The sequence below is a fragment of the Meleagris gallopavo genome, chromosome 8 (assembly GCF_905368555.1).
Source record: "Meleagris gallopavo chromosome 8, MGAL_WU_HG_1.1, whole genome shotgun sequence".
In the NCBI taxonomy this organism is placed as follows: domain Eukaryota; kingdom Metazoa; phylum Chordata; class Aves; order Galliformes; family Phasianidae; genus Meleagris; species Meleagris gallopavo.
Window position 1 is genome coordinate 32341168 of NC_139411.1, and position 24766 is coordinate 32365933.

The 24766-nt window shown below is 42.3% G+C and overlaps 2 protein-coding genes across 3 annotated transcripts in view; one reads left to right on the forward strand and one right to left on the reverse strand.

The window, feature by feature from the left end:
* Nucleotides 1-24766, forward strand: part of DOCK1 (dedicator of cytokinesis 1) — a 274016-nt gene that overhangs the window by 87757 nt on the left and 161493 nt on the right. The gene's annotated exons all lie outside the window — the stretch shown is intronic.
* INSYN2A (inhibitory synaptic factor 2A) overlaps nucleotides 1705-24766 on the reverse strand; it is a 31819-nt gene continuing 8757 nt past the window's right edge. The window contains 2 exon segments of the mRNA XM_085229835.1: nucleotides 1705-4335; nucleotides 12084-12155. Coding sequence (XP_085085961.1) covers nucleotides 4152-4335; nucleotides 12084-12155 — 256 coding nt within the window. The 3' untranslated portion in view covers nucleotides 1705-4151.

Sequence of the window (24766 nt, forward strand, 5' to 3'; positions counted from 1 at the left end):
AGGCAGTGAAACCAAAACCTGAGGAGCCGCAAAAGTGATCAGAAAGTAGAGGTTTTGGTGTGAAAGACTTCAGCCATCTGATGGTAATGGAAGGTTCAGAGGTGCTGCTCAGATATGGGGGGAGAGAATCTCTGCAGGGTGGAAATGACACCGGGCAGAGGGAAGAATGACAACACGGGAGCAAGAAGTGTAAAACAGCAGAGCACAGCTGATGTGAGGAGGGAAGACTGAAATAATACATGAAAGACAGTGGTGGATGCTGTCTGTTGTCTTTTCAAGACAGGGATGCCTTTCCAGAAGTGCAATTTGAGTTATTGATAGTCACAAGAGAGTGTTCTGAAGCTTACCTTGTTTATGAGATGAAGCTAGAGGATGTAAATTATCTTTCTAAACCCAAACTTCACAGATAACAATGCTTGGCATTCCCAGGTGTTAAGCAGAAAACTTCATTTTCTTCACTAGACTGTTAGGGGGTAAATTTTTTTATTTTATTGCATTGCACGTTTTCTTTTCTTGTGGAAACATTTGAAGTGGTGTTGCAAACGTATGTCACAACCTGTTCCACTGGCACAAGCTGCCCAGAGATGTGCTGGATGCCCCATCTGTGGAGGCTTTTGAGGGCAGCAACCTGATGGAGCTGTGGTGTCCCTGTTCATTGCAGGGGAGTTGGACTAGATGACTTACAGAAGGTCCCTTCCACCTCTAAGGATTCTGGGATGAAAACCAAAGAGGATGGTGGTAATGGTTTTGTTCTGTCACTGATACCAAGCTGCTTTCCTGCTTTAGAATGGTAACGCCAGCAGTGCAGCCAATGGGTCTGGGCTGTGCAGTGCCAGTGCTTATCTGAACCAACTGCACGCACCTGTGCTGCTCAGCAGCTCATTTCCAGCTCTCCAGCGACTTTAATAAGCCCCACGTCTGTGTTATGGCTGCTGAAATAACGCAGTCTCCGTCTTTCTACAAGAACAGCATTGCACAGTAATTGTAGAGGCAATCTGGTTAACAGATTCCAGGAGCAACGCGCAGTGTGTGCGGTACACAGGTGCTGAAGGAATGGGGCAAGCAGTGGCTTGGGCTTAGAAGTGTTCCTGAGAAACAAATCCAGCCCATTTCAAATACCTGATGAACCGTTAACACGCTGAGTGAAATGAGCAGCACAGACGGTTTTGCACCTGAAGCAAGAAAAAGCAAACACTTTGTACTGATGGTAGGATTGTTCAGTTTTAATCATGAATTTTTCCTCAGTTTATCCTGATTGTTAAACTATTTTTACAGTGATTTTTTTTTTTTTTATCTTCCTTTAAGAAAACAAGTGATACGTACATGAATAGTGTTTCCTAGTAGTTATAAAACAAAGAACTGTTGCTTAATGGAAATGATACGGACTTGGAAAATAGCAAGTAATATAAAGTCACTGCAGTATTTATTGACTAAAAATTAGTTTCAGCGTGATATGAGAGAAGTGCATGTAGCAAATCAGTGTGTGGAAGGGCTGTCGGTGAATTTGGCAAAGCTATGTCATGTGCCACACTGAAAGTGAAGATGTATTTTTCTCTGCTATCACCTCATAGCTGAGTTTTAGGTGTTCTGCACGAGGGTGAAAAGAGCATCGTGTCACATTTAAGAAAAGCTCTAAAGAATGAGGATTCTCTCTGGGTACCTAGGCTGAGCCTGAGTGGTTCTAAATGCAATACAATATGATACTTTTTACACACTTGCAAAAACATTTTATTACAAATTACATCGTATGGTACGACAGAACACGGTATGTAAGTCTAAGCAAGACTAGATGTATGTCGGCTTTTCCTTTTTTAAAAAAATGTAAAAAATTAAAAATCTGCAACTCTTTAAGAAAATAGCCTGAACATGTCCAGAACACGCCGTGAGAACCTTCCCTTGGAGCTCTCACCCGTGACATTTCCTCCGTGGTGTGACATGCATACGGAAGCCTGGGCTCTGAGCGAGGCAGAACCGCAGCCAGAGCAGCTGAGCTTTGTGTCAGTCCCTGCACGTGAGGACATTTAGAACAGGTTGATGGGGAAAGCTGCTGATGAGGGGACGCTAACGATTTGTAATTGGTTGCCGCTGAGAGATGCTTGATTTAATTTCTTTAATTAAATGGCGCGTTAGCATATATAAATTTGTAAATGATTGCCATTGTTTTGAAATGCTGAATATTGTATCTTTTTGTTATACCCACGTTTGATATTTAATTTTAGGGGGAAAAAAAAATAGATTTTCTTGTTTGGAAGTAATTGGGTGGGTTTCTAGAGCACGTGAGGCGAGCTGCCTCGTAAACAGTTTTGTACCTTGAATTAAAAACGGTATAAAATACACGGAACACACTTCTTCCTCGTGAAACAATTGCACTTCCTTCCTGGTACGCAGGATCCGGTCACCTCATTTGATCCTTTGCCTTTCAGAGTGTTTCAGGGTATTGTTTATGTATGTACAAGAACTCGTAGCCCTCTTGAGGTTTCCTACAAAGTGACCTTTTCAGTAAAGCAAGCTGAAATTCATTGTGAGGTGGACATTATCATCTTCTGCATGTCTGTTCCCATTCTAACTTCCTTTTCTTACCTTTTCCCCGTAGCAAACAGGCATGTGTTTCTCCTCAGGTTTTCTTCTAGTTACGGGTTGGATGTTGAGCTCAGAGAAGAACAGTGTCAATGAAAACATTTCAAGTTTGGTAGTATGTGCAAACTCATCTGCTACTCATGGTGTTTCTACCACCTATAGACTAAAGAATTCCTGTCTCAGTGATGCTGCAGGGTGTGAAATCTCAAAAGCAAATCTTAGTGAAGCAGACTGCCACGTAACTCTGTACGACTTCTTAAAAGAGACCCAACACAGCAGTATTCCCAGTCCCTGTCCACTTCCAGTGTGGTCGTTCTAGATATGAGCTTAATGACAGCAACGAGTACTTAAAGGAAACATTTTCAGGTTATAATTCAGAGCAACATAAAAGGAAGAAATAAAAAGGAAAAATAATCAAACGTTTCCTCCCTAGGAGAGTGCTGGTCAGTTAGTACAATTAATAGATATGGGTATAAATTGTAATGTGTTGGTTGAGAAACCCATCTGAGAAGCTTGGTAAATAAACAGCTTCTAAAATTGCTGCTCCTTCCAGACAGGTTTCACAGCATAATGCGTACTATAAAATTTATGGTGCCTTCTGCAGTAATGTAGAGGTTTTCCAAGGACTGCCTTAGAAAAAGATACTAAATCATGGCAAGTGCCAGCAATCCGTAGAACTTTTTATTGTTCGTTTTGTGTTTTTCAGATTGTTGTCTTTTTTTCTGTGCCAGAATGTGTCGTTTAGAGCTTTGGGGCAGCAAAAGGTTAAAAGTGAGATTTAGGACGGCTTATTGTTCTGTAGCCTTGACCCTGTCAGCTTGGTGTGGTTAAGGCTTGTCCCGACCTGGGACATTTCTCACTGCCCATCTGCTGGTGACGGGCAGCAGCCTTGTTTGCCTGGTGGTGAGGACACAGCTAAATTAGAACTGATGGTGCATTGTCAAAATGGGATAGCTTGGCTGAAGTCTACAACACATGAAGGCAGATATACATATAGTCACATCTCAGAGAGTATTCATGGTCTTGGACCACATGAAAAATTGTGCTTTGTCCAGGATAGATGTGCTGAAAACTGCACTCCCCAATCAACATGGATTTGTAAAACTGAAGATCACTGCATACATAAGGCTTGCTTGCTTTTTTTTTTTTTCCCCCCTCGTTATTTAAAGACAACGAACCAAACCCCCAAAAGGCTTTAAAACAAGAGTGATATTTAGCTGTGTACAGGATGACAGCCTACGATTTAACAGGTCAGAATGTGATGCTCTCAGATCTAAGGGAGGGGGAGGGAATAGTTTTCCTTTCCATCTTTGTATAAATTTCAATTCAGGTTTTACATCCCACATTGGCAAATGAAAGCTGACGAGGTGTCACATCACCCCTTGCTTCTGAACACGAGTTTGTAGGTACAAAGGCCTTTTTGGTACATAGGGTGAGAACTGAACGCTGCCAGAGTAGTCAGAGCAGCACAGGCCGGTGACACGGAGCAACGCACCGAGATCCCTTGGAGATGATTGACAGAACTCCAAATATATTTCAGAGAAGGCCTTGAACTCCACAGCTAATGGACTTGGTTAAAGGAACCAGAGTTTCCATCTTCCATGCTTTTTTGATTCAGTCTTGGATTTTTGCTTGGGAGTTGAGGAGTAGCTCTCCTGAGAATAAGGCAAAGGTGCAACCTGAGTTTCCTCAATAGGATGAAGTTTTCTCAAAACTGGCTGTAGTTTATCTTCTTGCTGCTTGAAATCCAATTCCACACTAAAAATGAGAAGAAAAGGCAATCAGCTACTGCATTATGATGACAGTACTATTTCAATTAAAGCAACATCTGACAACACTGTGAAAAGGCTTAATTTATTAAAATCAAATACAAAGTAAACACTTCAATTGCTGCAGCAATTCTTAAACGTGAAACTGGAGGGAGAAAGACGAGACGTGGGGAGATGCTGTTAAATAGGATCCCGATGCCTTCTTCCTGTGGAGGAGGGCAGTGAGGATGCTGGCTGTGTGGTGAGGGAAGGTGGTGCTCCTTGTTCTCATCCTCCCTGTGCAGGAGGGCTCTGCTGCTGCTGCTCCTGGGCTCTGCTGTCCTGGCTCTGTGCCTCCTGCTCATGCTGCTCCTCCTCCATAGGTGGGGAGAACTTTTCTTTTGATAAAAGCCACTGACAAAAAGGCCGTCCTGGCACTTTGTTGACCGTGGCTTGTTTCTTTCAAGCTTTACCATGAGTTAATTTCACCAAATTGACTCCTAACTATGAGTCTGTCACAGTTATGTACTCCTCTATGATAAATTGGGATGTTAAGAATTTAATTCTCCCGTACACTGCAAGCCTTCTCCTTATGCTGATAGCCCTGTAGGAAGGATAGTGACATAAAACCTAGTTAGCCCCTGCTGTGAGTGTGTGCTGGGACAGAAACATCTGTGGATGGATATCTATTTATTTAGCTGATTGGAAGAACCCATTTCAGTAATAGCTAGTGTGTACTTGTTGTTTTGATTTGCTATTAAATATAGAAATAAGGGAAATACTCATTTCATCCTAAGTTTGGATTCAGAATGTGTACTTAAGATCCAGGCTACTCCTTCTGAATTCTAAGCACTCTCGACTACAAAATCCTACTAGCAATTAAGAAATGTCATAAAGATGAAATTATAACTCTTATTTCAATAGAGAGAGCTAGAGATTCAAGTTTAGCTAATAAAACACAATATGAACTAAGAAGTAAAACCTTACTTCTGTCTGATGCTTAACACCCAAATCTAGGCTACTTACTTTCATATACCATGAAATGTCACAGTTTCAGTTGCATTTGGTGTGTCAACCTCTGGCTGAGCCCTACAGTGACTCTTTTCATCCTGCCTTGGACATTACATTACAGCTGGGTGTTGAAGGGTCAATTTAGGAAACAGTGAAATTGGTGGCATGTTAGGAAGAAAGGCAGTAATTTCTTTCTTCCCTGCTGGTTATTTTAAAATGAACATTTGCTTTGAACATACGCACATTAGAGCAGCATCTGCAAGTACTGAATTTGCAGTAAGTCACAGTGCTGGATATCCTATTACCACAAAGACAGTTCTAAGACCACTGGATCTACTGTTCATCCTTGCTAATGAAGGAACAGTGCAGCCTTCAACTTAAGAACACGTTCGTTTTTCCAGTTTAGCTTACAAAAAGCTCTTGGATAGATAACTGTGAGATGAATTTTGTGGGAAGATTCATCAATCAATTGTAAACAGCTCACCACATTAATGCTCTCAGTAATGCAGTGAAAGAATCTCAGATGAAATAGATTCTGGCATTGGTAGAGGTCAATTCAAAATGTTATTCTTGCATTCAGCTGGGAAAGCCTCCGAAGAGCTGCTCAAAATCACTGTGAGAAATACATTACTTTATGGAAGCCAACAAACAAAAGCCCCACAACTTTTGGAACAGAGTACCTTTCCTCAGAATCGATTTCTATTGGAGGCAGACTTCAAGAGGAAAACTCTTAGTTCTAGTCCAGACAGATTCCCTGCTGCATCACTCTCTATTTGCAGCTCATTGAAGGCTGTTTGTTTTTTTTTCCCATCAATTTACATCAAAATAAAATCTTTCTTCTGAGAAGTGGAAAGAGGATGAAAGAAAACTGTATTATTCCAGCTTTTGCAGCTGCGTAAATTTTGTAAAAATTGTTATCTATCAGGATCAATTTATTTAGCTTTGTAGGTGTTCTAATGTAACTATTCCTTTGAGGCAAACGATTTGTCTGCTTGTGAGCTTGGGATGTGCCTGTACTGTTGGTGCTGCAGAAATAAGACCAAAGCCTCCTTTGGCCTCCGTCGTTTTTCCATCTCTCCCTGATTCAGCTGTTGCTGATTTCACTTTTGGTTTTAACATTCTATCAAACATATGGAATGCTATTAAAATCAGCAAGCGTTACGTATTTGTGTGACCTCTGTGTTTTTGTTACGTAGAGCTGGATATTCCCTACAGACTGCTGCCCTATCTTTCCAATTCTTGCATTCATGAACTTGTTTGTGTCACCTGTCACAGCTCTGACAGCTTCACTCTGCTTAGTGGTATTTTTATGTCCCAAGTTAGCTGTAGGTTTCCTCTCGAAATGACCTTTCCCTGGGATGCTCTCTGTGCCACGTGGCTCTTTCCACTTTCAAATTGTCTGTTTTCATCTCTTCAAGTGTCCTCATGGTAACTCCATCAACTGAATTAGTGATGGCCGTATGTTCTTCTGGCTTTTTTCGTTATGGAGGTTGTTGGCTTTGGAAGTGGTTCTCCATATTGAGATGACAGAATATATTTTTCAGTAGTTAGACTGGCGATTATGAATAAACCCTACAAAAACAAGAGGTGAATCTGAATTTGACAAACGGTTCTGGTGTCACAAATGTGTACCTGAGGCATGTTATGCCTTCTCTTACCTGCAGTGCTGTCCAGTTTGGAACACTGCATCAAAGTGTCTCCGTTTTCAGTGCCTGAGTTTTTGTTTTGTGCAGCACATTGCACAGATGGGTTGTTTTGGTTTTTCTGAGCGCCTATAGACAGCATTGTTTTGTCTGTGATAAAAAAAAATCTGTTTTTCTGTGGTTTTTTTTTCTTTTTTTTTTTTTTTTTTTTTTTTCCTGTGAGCCACCATATCTTCACAGGGTTTGTAACAGAATCTTGGCATTTGCACGTGAATCAGTGTTTGCATATATGTCAGTCCCATGAAAATTTGGCCAAAGGAAATCAAACAGCAGACCTCTGAGAATTGTGTCATTAAACACAGGTGAGAACTTTGTAATTAAAATCCCTGAAATCCTGTCACAGTGAGCCAGTTCTGGTCCAGGACTGATCAAAAGCATTGCTGCAGTTGCAGCTATGGATGCTGTCAGTGTGTGCCTGACTGAACCCGCGAGCGCAGGACCCCATGTCTGCTTCTCCAGTCCTCTGTTCTGCTCAGGACTGATGCTGGTGCAGAGAGAACCCAATGTGTGATCACAGTCTTTTTTTTATTTCTCTTCTTTCCCGTTTCCTGGGCCCTGATGTTATTTACTGCACAGCGTGTGCATGCAGTGAAGCCCAGCAGAAACGTGAGTCAGGTCTGCTCTGTCCATAGGAAGCATCGTTCCCTTGCTGTGCAAGTTTGGTTTGCAGCGAGTGAGGCGGCGTTGCCTTGAAAATTATTTTCATTCCGTGATGTTAATTTCAGAATTGTAGTCAGCAGGAACCTCTGCGGGGTTTCTGTGTTTGTTTTTGCTTTGGGCTCAGTGTCCCCCAGCCTCTGCTTTCGGTTTGTGAAATGGAAGCTGTGCGTTCTGAAAGCAGTGGGGACTCCATCCTGTAATGCCGAGTTCTCCAGGATAAACTCAGAGTGCTCTTCTGTGCAGGGTTAGAACACCAGGTATCCTGAACAGCTGCTCAGCCACGTATGGTGCACGTGGGTTACATGCAGTGCCTTCCAGAGGTGTCCCTACCTGGGGCCCACTGCAGGATAAAGGATGCAATACAGAGCCCTTCCCAGCTGTAGCCAGGTGGGCAGTTTGGGTGTCCCGTCTCACTTAAGGCATGCACACAGCACGGCCAGCTCCCTCAGACTTTTCTTTTATGGTTAATCCCATTTTCTGAGTCTTAGCACTGTGCATTAGGGATTGGTGTGCTGGATTTTCTGTTTTTGACTTTGTGATTTATTTATTTTTTTAATGATTTGAGAATATATGTTAATGAACGTGTTTATTTTTTGCACGCTGGCAGTAGAGTGAGCTTTTTCTAATTCTGTTGCTGTATATGGGATTAAAAACAGTTTGAGGAGTCATAACCACTTGGTTTTAAACATATGGGACGTGGGAGGATATCTAGCAACAAGCTCAGGAATTTGGATGGGCTTTCTTTTTTAACGTAGTCACACGTTATTAATATGCATCATTTTAAGATACTAGATACTAACAATCTGATGTGTTGCTTACTTGTAAGACTGCGGAATCAGAATAACCCAGATTCAGGGCTGTGTTGCTTGGGGCTTTTATCCAGCCACCTCTTGAAAGCACCAAGGATGGAGTTTGCCCAGGCTCTGGGCGGTCGGTCCCTCTGCTTTCCCCTTCAAGGGGTAAACCTTATATCTCTGTTCAACCTAAACCTTCCTCATTTCAGTTGGTATTGCCTCTGTTTACCTTGTTACTACCTAGTTTGCAGTGTTATGGCCCAGATCCTACAAGCATTTATAGAGCAGCTTAACTCTTTGCATTGAAGTAGGCTAGGTGAAACAGGAATTAAGGAGCATCATTGTGTCTCCTTCTAGCTGCATTAATAGGATGACATGGAATTAGTGCATGCTGCATCTTGGAAGAACAGGATCCAGATAGGCACTAATAACTTGAAAATTAGCTTAATACACTTCTAAACAATCTCTTTAAAATTTCCTATTTTAACCTGAATATTACAAATGCCCAGGATCCAAAGCATTGTCAGTGCTGGTAAGCCATTAAGATCCATTTTTGAACTAAGTATCTTACAGTCTAGAGATAAGAATTCTGTGAGAAACAGCACAAATTTGTTAATGTGGGTAGGAAATAAAAAAGATGGTGAAAATTACTGTTCTGGGCATTTGGTTACCTGATTTTGCTCTACTGATAATATCTTAGGAATTTATGGCTACTTGTCTTTGCATGCCATCTTCATATATTTTCCTAATTATCAGTGTATCTAACATCTTCATGAGAATGGTTTCCATGGGTTGCTGTGCTGCCTCCTTCATGTACGTAGCCATGATTTTAACCTGTAATGGTGTGCTGGGAGTGCTCTCATAATGCTTTCAGCTGAATAGCTGGAGCTTGCCATGCAATGTCAAAGACAAAATTAAATGCTGAGAAACAGCTTGTTGCTCAGGCTGTGCTCCTATTTCAGTTGGTTTTGTGCTGACAAGATACCCTAATAAGACTCCTCTGTTTTTAAAAATATTAGTGCTGAATCTTAGTTTGTGAAAGACTTTTTTTGTCTTTTTATTAATTTTGCTCTTTAGTTTGTAAAGGATGGATGACTCTGAAACTGATCTGTGATCTCTGGTTAGGAGATGTTGATACTAATTGGATTAACACTGGACAACGTTTGCTTGTTCTTTACTGTTCCAAATTATTATTTTTAAATAACTAATATAATGACTGCTTGTTAATACCTAATGAGTGGGAGACTAGTAGGTGGAGCCAGGTTCCTACTGGTGGTCCCCAGCAACTGGACAAAGGGCAACAGGTACAAACCAAGCACTGGAACAGGCTGCCCAGAGAGGTGGTGGAGTCTCCTTCTGTGGAGGTATTCCATACCCACCCGGATGCCTACCTGTGTGACCTGCTGTGAGGAAGCTGCATTAGCAGGGGTTGGACTGGGGGATCTTCAGAGCTCCCTCCTAACCCCTATGGTTCTGTGATTCTGTGAAAGCCTTCATTTGTCTCAGAGGTTCCAGCACTGCACTATGACTTGTGGAGGAGAAGAGGATTGTACAAGGCAATCTGTCTTAGCAGTAGTTTTATCAGAGAATTTCTCTTCTATCCCTTCTGACTACTTATCTTGTCAGAGTAATTCAGGCTTCTCATAGTTTCCCTGTTTTGCACCGTCTTCTGCATTTAGACTTTTTGCCTGCAGCGTGTATTCTGCTCCTCTGACAAAGAGCTGAGCTGAGTTTTGCTAAAACTTCCCCTGGAAACACTGCTGTAGGCAAATGCCCAGCATGGATAGCTGCAGTCCAAGTGGCTGTCCTGGTGGGAAATGCTGCTATGTGTATGCAAGGAAACACTTCCAGTCTGCATTGTTTGCAGTGAATGTAAGAGGTAAAAACTGGGAAGTTGCTTAATTTAAATTGTGCTGACTCAAAATCAAGACCTTAAATTAATAATTCAAATTGGATTTGGGTTTTAGTTAACGAGACAAAAAGAGCACCTCTGATGGCAGCGTGCTCTGTTGCAATTTCCCAGTCTGTCTTGAGAAAGAAATTGCTGGGGATGAGCAAGCAGAGAGGCAGGGTTGGCCTTTAGTATTGACATGCTTTTAAATACTGCTCTAAAGGAGAAATAAATCAATTGGTTCCTTCCCCTGCACAGAACAGCATCTATCTCTTTCCAAGTTAGTCAGCAAGGAGAAAAGGTGGAGTTGAAGTTCTCCATCCTTTTTACCTTCGCTGCTAGGAAGCTAGGAGCTGATGTACGAATAGGTGCAGATCTACCTAAATCAGGGATCTAGTGTAGAAACATGATGGTTTTTCAAACCTGGCCAGCAACAGTACATTCATTTTAGTTTATATCTATAGCTAGTAGCCATCTTTATGTATTTTCTTTTGTACTATACTGCCTAATTTTCTTAAATACTTTCCTGATGTATTTCAAAAAGAAATACATTTTCAGAATGTTTTATCCCTTTGTGTAACAAAGAGAAGAAATCCCTGCTGAAATGACAATCTGAGTTACATTTGTTTTCGTCTTACCTGCAACACATGTAAATATGCAGTTGCTTTTCTTTAAGCTTTTCTGTAAAAGAGGAGGGCAATTAAGCTGTCAGTATGAAACACATCATCAGAGTCCTGATGGCTTCATGTCATGCCCACTGGTTATCTGCTATTCCTTCCTTACATAATCCATGGCAAAAGAAGCCTCTTGGCTGATAAACTTGAGGAGGGGAACCTCTGCTTTACAGCTAACTGAAACGTGTCCTTTTACCTTTGGCACCTCATCTGTTTCTAGTGAGTGAACTCCAAGCATTTCCTTCTGCAGAAGAAATTCTAGCAGCTACAGACAGGAAATTCTAGCAGGTATAAACAATCTTTATAAAACCTTTCAGCTTTGAGCCGTTTGTAATTGCTTATTGGTTTGACTAGCAAACAGACCTGTGTTCATGTAACAGATCATACATCTTCAGAATGAGTCTGTTTACATGCAGCAAGTCTATGTGTGGTGCATTAAGACTGAGGATGTCTGATGTAAAGAACTTAGAGCTGCTGTTCATGTTGGGTAGTGGCCAATGGGATAAAATTCCTGCACTATAAATGTGGAAGCATGTAAAAGCCTGGGTAGTAATGTCAATTCACTGGTTAAACTGCCTGGATTGAATCTGTGTGTGGTTACGTTTGCTATAAAATCTCTTGGAATTGCTTCCCCAGTCCAGTGCTTACTGCTGTAAACGTCAATTCATGTTGAGTTGTTGAACAGAAAATTCTAAGGATTTGTAGCTACGTGAAAATGAGGCTTGTGACTTGCAGTACTTCACACCCAAGATCTGCAGCAGTGCTACTGACCATAATAATCTGCAGCCCTGATCCGAAAATTTTAGACAGCTATCTGTTGAATTTGAATACCTAAGTGAAGGTGAATTTATTGTCTGTTTCTTGAGCTGTTTCCATGTAGACAATACAAAAACAAACAAACAAGCAAAAAAAACCAAAACCAAATAGAATCCCAACAGCTGAATCAAGGCTGACATTTGATATTGCACTGAGTAAATCATTACCTCTCATTCAGTACGAAGTGGGATGGGAGGTTTGTGACCCACCTGTAGATGATGCATGCGCTGTTCCTGCACGTGTCGCAGTTGGCCGTGTCTTGACCGGTCCGATATGAAAGCCTGCAAAGATGAGAAAACCAGCTCATTAAAATGTCATTTAACATAGTTTTGCCCTCAATGAGTGCTTTCTGTAGAAATAAGAACTTCAAGAATTGATTATTATTATTTTTTTATCTGTAATATTTAATACAAAAATCTAGCTATTAGGAGAATGGGATGATAATATTAATCTTTGCTGGGGATGATGATTATTTTGGAACAAGCGACTGATGGTTGGAAGGAGAAAAGAAGATTCATTTCAGTTATATTTTTGTACACTGATGGAATACAAAAGGAAATCTAGTTAAGTGCTCTTCTTTTTACGTAAAGCCTCTGTGTGCCACATGCTGAACCCTCACTGCGAATGGACACAGCAACTGGTTCTGCAGGCGTGACGCTGCTGTTGGCTTTCATCTCTTCCCAAATACATACGGCTTCACCTCCTTACTGCTGATCCTAGCCAAGGTGCAGATGGAGCTGAACTTGCGAGGGATGTGAAAGATAACAAGAAGGGGTTCTATAGGTACACAGGAAGGAGGAGGCAGACCGAGGAGAGTGTTCTCCCTCTGACGAAAGGTAATGGGGAGCTGACTTCCTCAGGCATAGAAAAAGCTGAGGTACTCAATGAGTGCTGTGCCTCGGTCTTCACAAGTGGTCAGGCTTCCCATGCCTGCCAGGACTTTGAGTCTCTAGGTGAGGGTGTGGGGATTGATTTCTGTCCCCCTGTAACAGTGAAACAAGTCTGAGTCCTCCTCTTGAAATTGAATGTATATAAGTCCGTGGGCCAGGTGATATCCATCCTAGGGCTCTGAAAGAGATGGCTGATATCCAGGCTGGATGTGGCTCTGGGCAGCCTGGTCTGCTGGTTGGTGACCCTGCACATAGCAGGGGTTGGAATGAGATGATCATTGTGGTCCTTTTCAACTCAGGCTATTCTATGGTTCTTTGATTCTAAGGAGCATAATACTGGAAAAATGTACTTAGCCATTTTGTCCCTTGGGTCTAAAGGCATGTTATAGTGATGGCACCATTCAAATACTGTTTCCTTTTCTCACCTGACCTGTATCTATCTGTTGTCTCAGTCTGAAGTGTCCTAGAGCTCTTAATTTACAGGAACGTTCTCTCTGATGTGGTCAGTTTGGAAAGAAAAAAAACCTGTGGCATAGAAATGATTTTCTGTACATAGGCAGAAATTTCATTAAAATAAATGTATGAAATTACAAAGAAGAAACTAGCCTGCATAACCACGCAAATGTCCTTGCATGAGGATGATTTTAAAAAGAAAATTAAGTCATAGAATCATAGAATTATAGAATCGTAGAACGGCCTGGGTTGCAAAGGACCACAATCCTCATCTGGTTTCAACCCCCTGCTGTGTGCAGGGTCACCAACCAGCAGAGCCACATCCAGCCTGGCCTTGAATGCCTGCAGGGATGGGGCATCCACAGCCTCCTTGGGCAACTGTTCCAGTGCCTCACCACCCTCTGGCTGAAAACCTGGCCCTGGTCCTGGGGCCACATCATCCCATGGACTGACATCAGTCAGTTCCACGTTGGCTTTGCAGCACAGAGGTGTGCACACTCCTCATCCTCACTGTGGGGACAGCAGGACCTCGTCTGTGCTTCCCTCACACAGCAGCAAAAATAAAAACTCCACCATTTGCAATAGAGTTGATTTAATTTTCATGTGGCAAAATACCAGACCTCTATAGTATAAAATATTAATGGAAAACAAGGGACAAGGCATGTGCCTGTCCCTAATGTGGAAATGCAGTTGTTGGCTATTTTTTGTTAACGAACTCCAGGTGATTTATCTCGGTGAGCATGCTGCCTTTGTATGGCCTTGTTGTCCTTCCTTGGAAAACTACCAACTCTTACTACATTACAGGTTTGAATATTGTTTTAAAACTTCATTAGGTTACTTGCATATTTTATATAAAAGATGTTTGTAAGCGAGAAGAAATGTATCAGTGTGACCTTGAAGGCAGAGAGTGGAGGTGGCATTGGCTTAGATCAGGCTTGTCTGCCCAGGAAGGCACTGCTCCAGCCATTGGGAGCACTGGGATTTATAAATGGTGTGGGACATTGTCACAGCAGAGAGCTCTGCCATGGGGATGGAGCTGCTCAGCACAGCGGTACTGCAGTCAGCAGTTAATAGGGCGAATCTGCTGCTTCTGTAAGATAGACTTTTTTTTTCCCCGTGAAAGATAAATGCAAGGTAGAGTTCGTGCTGTTCCAGTTGTTGGTGGTTTTGTTTTTGTTTCCACTCCTATTTTATGAGGACTGGGAACATGCTGGATTTAAAACCTGATACCAGGTAATAACGTGCCCTTGGAAGTAATTTTTATCTGGAGGAATGCACTGAAATTAACTGCTCTGCTAAATTTTAACGCAGCTACAAAGGCAGACTGGCAAAAGAACTGCAAGTAGAACTCTCTGTGAGGTACCATTCCTTATGGGGGATAAAGCAGCACTGCTTTGCATTTGCTTGTACTTTTTTGTGCTCTCAGGGGTAAGTCATTTCTGTTTTTCAGTCCCGCTTTGATTATTTGGAGGCAGACATTCAGGTTGTCACTGCAGCATTAAACTTGGACTTGTACAATTATTTTTTCAAGCTATTGATCAAATACTAAAAACTCTTAGCAAGGACACAACACCTCAAGTTTACAGATAAGCTGTTGAAAGCCTTTATTTACCAAGGACATAAATGGTAGTTAATAATCGCCTTCAGAGGAATACAGCACTGTTGTCTGAATGCCTCTTTATAGATAAAGACATAAACATGCTGCGTAGGGTGCCAGTTTTTTTCAATAGATGTCAGTTGGGACATTTTAATTCCTCTTTGTAAGCCTGCAAAGTACTCTTTAATATACAGGTAATTAGCTGCTTCAGAGCCTAACGACCTCCTGCTCTGCACCACTCTGCTATTCCTGCACTGAGCTGCTGGGCTGGGTAACAAGTAGCTTAAGAAGTTTCTCAAAGTCCGGCTTTGGCACAGAGCTTAGAAATGCTTCAGCAACAAGGGATCGGTCTCAAATAAATGTATTGCCATATTAAAAATCATGCAACGTGTCTCTGAATCGTTATCCTTCGTTTGCTCTGTAATAAGGGCATGATCACTGCCTTAGTTACTGAGCTGGTTTCATAGAGTCGTAGAATGGCTTGAGTTGGAAGGGTTGTCAGCCACCAGATCAAGTGCTAGGTCAGATTGCACAGGACCCCATCCATCCTGGCCTTGAACACCTCCAGGGATGGGGCATCCACAATCTCTCTGTGCAGTCTGTTGCAGCACCTCACCACTTTCTCAATGAAAAACTTCCCCGTGATACCTAATCTAAATCTTCCCCCCTTCCCATTTCTTATTGTGCTATCACCGTCTACTTGTGTGTAAGAAGTCGTTTTCCCTCCTGTTTATATCTCCCTTTAAATATTGGAAGGTCATAATGAGGTCTCCCCTCAGCCTTCTCTTTTCCAGACTGAACAAACCCAGCTTCTTCAGTCTATCTTCATAGGAGAGGTGCTCCAGCCCTTGGATCATCTTCGTGGCCCTCCTCTGGAGTCTCTCCAAAAGCTCCACATCTTTTCTGTGTTGGGGGCCCCACACTTGCTTGCAGTACTTAAGATGGAGCCTCGTGTGGGCAGAGTAGAAGGGGACAGTCCCTTCCCTGTCCTCGTTGGCTAACCCTGTTCTGATGCAGCCCAGGATACCACTGGCCTTCTAGGCTGCAGGCACACCCTGCTGGCTCATGTTAAGTTTTTCACCTACTGAGACCCTTAAGTCCTTCTCAGCAGGGCTGTTCCCAAGGAGTTGTTCTTCTCCCAGTCTGTATACATATGTGGGATTACTCTGACCCAAGTGCAAAACCTTGCACTTTGCTTTGTTAAACCTTATTAAGTTCACAAGGGCCCACCTTTCAAGTTTATCAAGGTCCTTCAGGATGGCATCCCTTCCTTCTGCTTTATCAACTGCATCACTCGGCTCGGTGTCACCAGCAAACTTGCTGAGGATGCACTTGATCCCATCATCGATGTCGTTGATAAAGATGTTAAAAAGTACTGGTCCAAGACCAACCCCTGGGGGACACTGCTCATCACCAGCCTCCACATGGACATACACCAGTTGACCACAACCCTCTGGCTGCGACCCTCCAGCCAATTCCTTAACCATCAAATAGTCCACCCTTCATATCTCTCCAATTTAGAGATAAGGGTGTGCTGGAGAACCGTGTTGACTGACCAGTTGCTGACAGCACCATGCCTGTAGCATTCTAGTTGTCGTGAACTCATTGAACATTCATAGGCTGGTTGCTTATTTAGCAGAAGTTTGGAAAAGACTTCTTAAGATCCCCATGTCCAGCTCCAACCCATTCCCACCATGCCCTCTGGTCATGTCCCTTAGTGCCACGTCTCCATGGTTCTTGAACCTGCTGATCTTTAAGTGCACAGTAATCCTAGATTTTCAGGTATTTTAAGACGTTTCTTAATTGATGGTATTTGGCAGGCTCAACTTGATAGAAATGAGACTTGGATATAAGAATTAAACGTGATTTGACTTTTGGATGATCATTTTGAAACCCCACATTCTCAGCTGGCATGTTTGGCTCTGCTTGCTTTTAGCCTCATTGCCATTCACCAACTACACTGACATACAATAATTTTTTCCTACTCTGATGTAATTTATGATAAACTTTTCTTAAAGTAGTATTTTCCTTATGGAATATGTTCAGGTTTTTCAGAGGTGATTTTTCTTTTGCACAACAGATGAAGTGATGTTGCCTTCCCTGAATTCCCCCTGCCTTGGATTTCTTCATAGGAAGCCCTCCTTGCCTGGCCTCACAGCACTTGGTTCCTGTAAGGCATTGTGAGAGCTCTGCAGCCAGTTCTGTGTTGTACAAGTGTCACTCCAGTATGAATTCAATTACATATAAACTGAACTGCTTATGAAGTAATTCTGTTGTTTTTACCCTAGGGCTTCGGACTTCTACTTGTTTTCATGCAATTATCTACATAAACACATGCAAAGAATTCATCTACCTCGTGCCAACAGAGATTTTACTATGAGAACAGTAGCTTTGTGTGTAGATCTCATACAGCGAGGTTGGATTTTAAGTGCAGACAGTGAAAAAGAGAGCTGGTAAAGGTGGTTATCCTCAGTGCTGAGAGCTGGAGCAGTCTGTGAGCACATCTGGGTATCGGGGTAAGGAGAGCGATGTTCTGGTTGTGCTGTGTGAGATGGAGAGTTTTGAACAAAATCCTTTCTTGTCTCCACTTAAAAATAATTTAATAAGATGATTCCAATTTGGAAGAGGTCATGCTACAGACCAGTCAACTTTTTCTTCACTGGTAAACTCACAGATATTTTTCAGTATTTATTCAAGCCTGTAAAATGTGAGGTTTTCCCAGAAAATAAAGATTGCTACAGAACATTTGTTTTCTTTTTAGAGAACTGAAAGTTGGCTTTGGTTTGCTTGAGACTCAAAGCAGAGCCCTTCACTCTGCACTGAGTGAGATGCCTGGGAGCCAGAAGCTCCCGTTGGCGATGTGCTTTACTTAAAGAGTAATTCAGTGTTCAGCCTTGCAGCTCATTCTGCAGTTTTAATGCTGTGATTTTGGGACTGCTGCATTGGTTTAAGCATAAGAAGTAGAACGTTTCATAACTTGCTTTAGTCTCCCTTTTTTCATCCTTTCTTATAGAAAAAAAATAGCAAGAGAAACAGAACAGTGGTGGGCACAGGGTGATTGATCATTAAATTCATTGAAAACCCATCTGAAAAAAATAATCAGAGGGACATTTTTATCCCAAAGATTTCATGGTGTAAATGTGCCCTATTGGCTGGGGATGAAGGCTGTGTACCTCATGTGGGCAGACTCCAGACTTGGCCTCCTGGGGAACTCGATGGTCCTTGAGGTCCCTTCCAACCCAAGCCATTCCACGATTTCTGTGATTGGAGCTCACCTGCATGCCATGCAGGCGCTGATGCTGAGACATGCTCATGCTTTGTGGATGTTGAACAGCCAATTTTTCCTTTTTCATATCCACCAAAAAAAGTTGTTATTCCCAAAGTCTCATTCTTTAGCACCTTACACCTTGTATTTTGTTTTTGTACGGGTGTGTGTGGGTGGGCCTGGTTAACCTCGTGCGTTACATGATGCTGTATGGTCCAGATACTTGGGGAGGCATGGATGTAGGTTGGTTTGCTGCTGTGGCTGCGTCTAATTAGCTGAGTAACCTTGCAAAGGGTATCTGATCTCCATACTTAGCTTCTCACATGTGGTTGTTATCTCCATTGCGTATTATAGGCAGGAGGCTTTCCTTCTATTGCATTTCTTTCAGCATTCTTGGCAGAAGCAGGACTTAACCTCAATTAACACTTCCAAGCATTAAAATATTATAATGAAGAGCAGCCATTTTGCTGACACAGACTGGCAGAAACTAATAATAGGCTGCAGTTTTCAGAGGAGCTGAAGGGAATTACACTCCTAAATCCCTGTGAAAGGCAGAATTTGGGCAGCCGCTTGAGGCACCTTTTGAAAATACCAACTGTAACACATCAAAACTATCTTTGCATGCGAGTAAGTCTCTGCTGGTATAAATTACAGACTACACTGAGCTGAGAGGGGGAAGCTTAGAACTGTATGTGCTGGGTTCCTTCCATTGGTAGGTAGGTAGCTAGTGAGACAGCACTAATTCACGTGTCCCGAGCAACTATTAAAAACAAACAGAAAATCTCACAAAACAATTTGTGAGGGTAGTTCTGTTATGTCTGGATGTCTTCCATTATCCGCAGGGATGCAGGGAATACTTCATATTAATTGAGTTACTTAATGGCACGATTTTACAGAAGTGGCTGTGCTTCAGAGTGCATTTATGCTCTGATGGGTACGCTCGTTAGATGATACTGATGCTCATCATGCTTTTATGTACTACCGCCAACAAGGAGGATAAACAGACTTCAAGGATTATTTTTTGTTGTTGTTGAGGCTTTTATGAAAATATAGTGCAACAAATTATGATAAGAAGGCAGTGGGCCTTTGAAGTTGTTCTGAGTGACAGCTCTGGGCAGCGCTGAATAGCTGGGGAAGCGTGGACCACCATTCTCCTTTGTATGAATGGGTATTGTGTTTCCTAGTCCTGCTGGGACAGTGTACAGCGTATAGCTAAGCACAGTGATGTTACCTCTGTGTGCAGAATAATGGTTTTAAAATAAACAGTCTAGTGGTGAACTTCTCAAAAGCGGTGTTTCCTATTGTGAAGTATTAAAGCACTAATATGGCTAATAACTGTGCTTCAGGAGAGAATTATCTGTACTTAGTATCAACGTAATTTGCTTTTGGCAGAATAGATGACTTCACTGTGTTCTGAGTATTGTAGTTATCCTCACAACTCGAATAACCATGATATAGCTGCGCAAACTACTTGATGTGTTTTGCAGATGAAAATATATCCTGCTTAGCCATCTTAATCTAAACTGGAAAAGACTTGGCATTATGTTGGGTTGGAAAGCTGTCTCATCTAAACACACTTCTGTCAGCAAAGTCATGTTTCTGCTGGAATCGTATCTGTTTCAGATTCCCTTAGGAAGCTGCACCAGAGCAGCAGTACATACAGATATGCAGATAAAGCACCTCGGATCAGCTGTAAGCTCATAGAAGGGTGTTCTGTGACATCTGCCTGGTAGTTCAGTAGAAAAACTGACTTAGCCTTACTGTTGCTGTGTTTCCATAACATTGAAAATCACCAATTAAGCGTTTTCATTTATGAAAGATACTGGTGCAACCAAAAAAATAAATAAAAAAAAATATAGCAGGCTCATGGCAATCAACTTGATGCTTAAACTTTGTAAAAGCCATGGGAATCAGTCCTAGCTGTGTCTCCCAGCAAACATGGGTCTCTTAGTTGCATTTGAGGATCTGTTCACATACAGATCACAGAATCAGATAATTGTTGGAAATGACCTCTCAGATCTCCTACCCCACCGTGCCCACTGCCCACATCCCCACAGTTATGAACACCTTTATGGACAGTGGCCCCACCAGTCCCTGGGCAGTCTGTGCCATGGCATCACTATTCTTTTGGAGAAGAAATTTTTCCTAATATCTGAACCCGAACCCTGCCCAGTGCAACTTAAGGCCATTGCCTCCGCTCCTGTTGCTGTTACCTGAAGAGAAGAGACCAATCCCCCACCTTGCTACAACAGTTGTGGAGGGCAGTAAGGTCTCCCCTGAGCCTCCCCTTCTCCAGTCTGAAGAATTACAGTTCCTTCAGCCACTCCCCATAAGCTTTGTGCTCCATCACCCTTCTCCAGTGCCTCAATGTCTTTCTTGTAGTGAGTGTCCCAAAACCTAACACAGTGCTTGAGGTACAGCCAGATGTGACAAAGTAGAAGTTAGCCTCACCAGCAGTGTGGAAGCTCTTGGAATATTTAGAGCAGCTAGAAAAAAAAAGATGCTTTCGTGTGCCCTGGATCAGGTTGGGTTGATTTGTGTTGAGTTTAATTTTGTTTGCAATAGCTTGGATGTAGGTAGAGTACAAGTATGAGTAAAGGCCAGCTTTTCCCTGTAGCTATTCAGAGTCCCCCAAAGGGCTGTGACCATGCTGTGCCCCCAGCATAGGATGACACATGGGTGACTGCAGGGCAGGGAGGGGATTGTCCTCCTTTGCTTTGCCTCTGTGAGACCCCAGCCAGACGTCCAGGCTCAGGGACTCAACACAAGCAGGACATGCAGCTGTTTGAATGGGTCCAGAGGAGAGCCATGAAGATGCTCAAAAGGCTGGAGCAAATCTGCTATGAAGAAAGGGAGCTGGGAGTGTTCAGCCTGGCAAAAAGAAGGCCCAGGGAGACCTCATTGCAGCCTTTCAGTGCAGGAGGGGAGACCAGATTGTGGCCTGCCACCTCTGGATGCTATAGGAATGCTGGGGAAGGCCACAGTTATTCTGGGTACAGATGTTCTAATGTGAAAAAAGCAATAACAAACAAGAAAAACCAAGCAAAAAAAAAAAAAAACCACACCCAATTTCAGTAACTCATTTTTGAAAGCTGTTTTTAACTGATGGTAGAGGATGAAAGTGGGAATCCTGTGGTAGTCAAATACCAGAATCATTTTCCACTTTTTTTTTCTTCTTTATATGTATAGGTCTTGATATTACAGGGCTCAAATTATTCATTTGGTCTCTGAAATTACTTTGAAATGTACCAGAGCTCAATAGTGAGATTTTTAGGCTGTTTCCAAGACAGTAGTTTGTTGTTTTTTACTGGATCCTGACAGTTGGAAGCAGATGACTAATTTTCTTTTTGAGGTATTTGCACTGTGGGCGTATGGCATAACTCCCAAGACAGCAATTCAAGTGCTTTCACCTCGTAAATACATTTTTATATTATACTCAGGTTAGTCAGGAAGTGGAGAGTTGTTGTGTTTTTTTTCTTTTTTTAATGAATGTATTTTAGCAGGGTTGCCTTACGATTAAAACATAAAAGAAGCCCAACACCTGAGAATCGAAAGAATTAAAGTTATTTCAAGTGAAATCAGAAAATCTTGAAGGAACCAGAAGCGTTTGAGGCCTAGCTTATCTCTTGAATATCTTTGTGCCTCTGTCATGCCATCAAGAAATGAGAGGGATAATTGAAGTGTCAGCTCTGCGTTAGTAATAGTTGAGGGAGTTTGTTTGCTGGGGCTGAGCACTGCTGGCTGGGCAGTCTGGCCGAATGCTTCCCACAGGTTTCTGAGTGCCTGCCCCTCCTGCACTGCGGCCCATCATCAGCCCCTGTGCACAGACCATCACAGCACAGGCTTCATGGCAGTGGGCTCCACTCGGAGCAAAGGGAATCCCATAGGTAGCAGCTAATCTTGTGTTTATGGGTGAATAACTGCATTAAAACACAGCACCTCAGATATTGCTTGTCTCAGAGTTTTAAATTAGGAAGGATACTAACATGCAGTGTTCCCATGCATAGGAGAAATGAATCTCTGGTATTCTTTCATAACTTCAAAGCAGCCGAGATTTCAGTGCAAGCTCAAATACTTTGTGTGCATTACATATATAAGCCGATGCTGGCTTACAGTACTGCTACCAGCCATACTGGATGCAAACTGAAGGCTTGCTTAAAATTCTACGTATTACACAGCAAAAAAGGCAGTGTACACTGGCTGGGCAGTGTTGCTGTTTGTGTAGTGCTCACGAGAAGGATGGGGGATCTTATGGTAGGGAAAAACAGAAGGAAGCACCTTGGAAGCACAGAACTCCCTCTGTTTTAACTCAATAAGTCCGTGCAGGTTCACAGTACTTTCTGTTTTTTTCATTTCCCTAAGTAACAGTAGTTTCAGATTTCACTGCAGTACAGCAGAATCAGTAGAGAAGCAGTTCTGCACTTGCTTGAGCTCTGTGCACAGATGCTCAGCAAGATCCCATCCCTAGAAATTTTCTCTGAGCTCATGCAGATGATGGTGAAGTAAACAAATCTCATTTACCAGAGAAACGACCGAAGTCGTGCCAGGTTGAACTGTTGTGGAGTGTAAATTGCCTTGTTAATGTCAAATACCTCTGCTCATCTCTGCAGTTTGGTCTTTCTGATGAATTATTACACCACGCTCAGCTTCTATTTTATCTTCTTAGGGATAACCAAGAGGGGGGAAAAAAGTGCTATACCCAATACAGTGCTCTGTTCTCTTCTAGTTTATTTGTGCAACAACTAACGTGGTGGGCAAATCCTGTATTATACTGTTGCACCCGTTTTATGAAGAAAGAGAGGTGGGGAGTCAGAGGGGTTTCAGTGTCCTGTAGGAGAGCAGCTTTCCTTTACTTGCCCCGTGACACGGCCAAGCCCTGTCCTACTGCTCTGTGGGAGGCAAAACCAAACATCCCCAGTGAACTTCTGCAGAAAATCTCTGATTTGTCCCCAGTTAAGTATTCCATTAAAGTGCTCGTTTTCTGTTGTTTACATCTAACAAGGAAAAATAGTTCAGTGACTGGGAAGAATAACCTAGACCGACTGCAGACAGTGAATAGGTGCCCACGTTGGACTGTTCTGCATCTTTTGAACTGTTTATTTATTTACTCAACTATCTTTTACATGTCTCTGTATCTCCAAAGTCTAAAACTAAGCCTCAGGAAGATACGAAACAATGTAATGCTGTAACTTCTTAGGGGGTGAGCTGAGAGCAGTACCTGGGTGATATGGTTGAAAGGAATACAGAGACGTGGCAGCTGGGGCATGCACAGAGCTCTCCTAAGACTGAACTGCTTTTTTATTTCTTAATTCTGGAATCTGGGTGGCCAGGAGGCTCGACAGTTTAAAAATAAAGCACTTCTCTTTGGGCGAGCCTTCCTGCTGCAACTGTCTGTAGTCAGAACCCATTTTTCTCCCATCAGGATGAAAGATAACCATAGCTCTGGGTAAAGCATGAAGGCTCACAAGTAGGTGTCAATTAGAAATCTGGGGATTAATCTCTCGGAGAACCGACAGCAGTGACAAATTTGACACGATAAAGCTCATTTTGTCTCATTCTTGCATGACTGGATAGATCTGTGGCTCACTGCTCTCTCTCTAGACTGTGATACTACTGACATTGAAAATGCTGTTATTAAAGGATTATTCTAATTGTGTGAAGTGAAAACTGGTAATTCAGTACCTAAATAACATCCTCTTTTAAAGACTAATTTGGCTGAAAAACTCTCCTTGCAGGTATGCAATTTGGACAGCTTGGTGACAGTTGGAAAAGCTTCCCTTACGATCTGCAGTAATTCATATGGATACATTTAGCATGAACATTACAGTCTGCTTTTGATAAATCATTCGTTGTAAGGCTTTGCTAATTCCAGACATGACCCTTGGAAGTTTGTTTGGTGGCACTCACTACAGCCATTTGATGGAAAGCCATGATCCTCCTTTGTAAGTTCAGAGCTGCAGAGCCCCGCTGATATGGGGAGGCGAGGTGGCAAGACTTTGTCTTGTTCTAAAAACAGGGTAAGCAGCGACCAGATAGACATCACACAGCCACAGTGAACACTTGAAATGCACAGACACAGTTGGGAAGAGCAGCTAACAGCTGGTACTTTTAGCAAAATGATGTATGTGTTCTGAAACTTGAATTTTCCCACTGTCATTTCTGGAGAGAACAGAGTATAAGTGCTAAGTTTGAATAACTCTGTTATAAAGGCATATCTTTGGGTTTGTTGTTGTGTGTTTTTATTTTAGTTTTATGTGTATCCTACGCACTGAATGTTCCTAACAGTTCGTTTTTCATTTTCGTTCATCGCTGTTTGCTTGATGAAAATCTTCTGTTGCTGTATTTCTAATGAGGGATGTTTTGTTGCCATAAGGAGGCTATTATGGTCGGGTTACTTACTGCAGCACTCCATAAGCATCCATAGTGTCCAGGAATTCTGGAATATCTGTGAACTATTTTGCCCTTGCTTTATATCCACCTTGACAATGTGATCTGAAGCTCTGATTACGAGCAACAGAATGAAGTCGTCCAACTCTTACCAAAAAATCATAGAAAAAATAAGAGTCCCATCAAGTTTGGAAGGGCTATGAAATACAGTTGTACTATTCTGTGAAATACACATTACGTGCCCTCACAGATACAGCTTCAGATTGTTTTCACTGATCTAATTCAGGAAGCATAACGTGA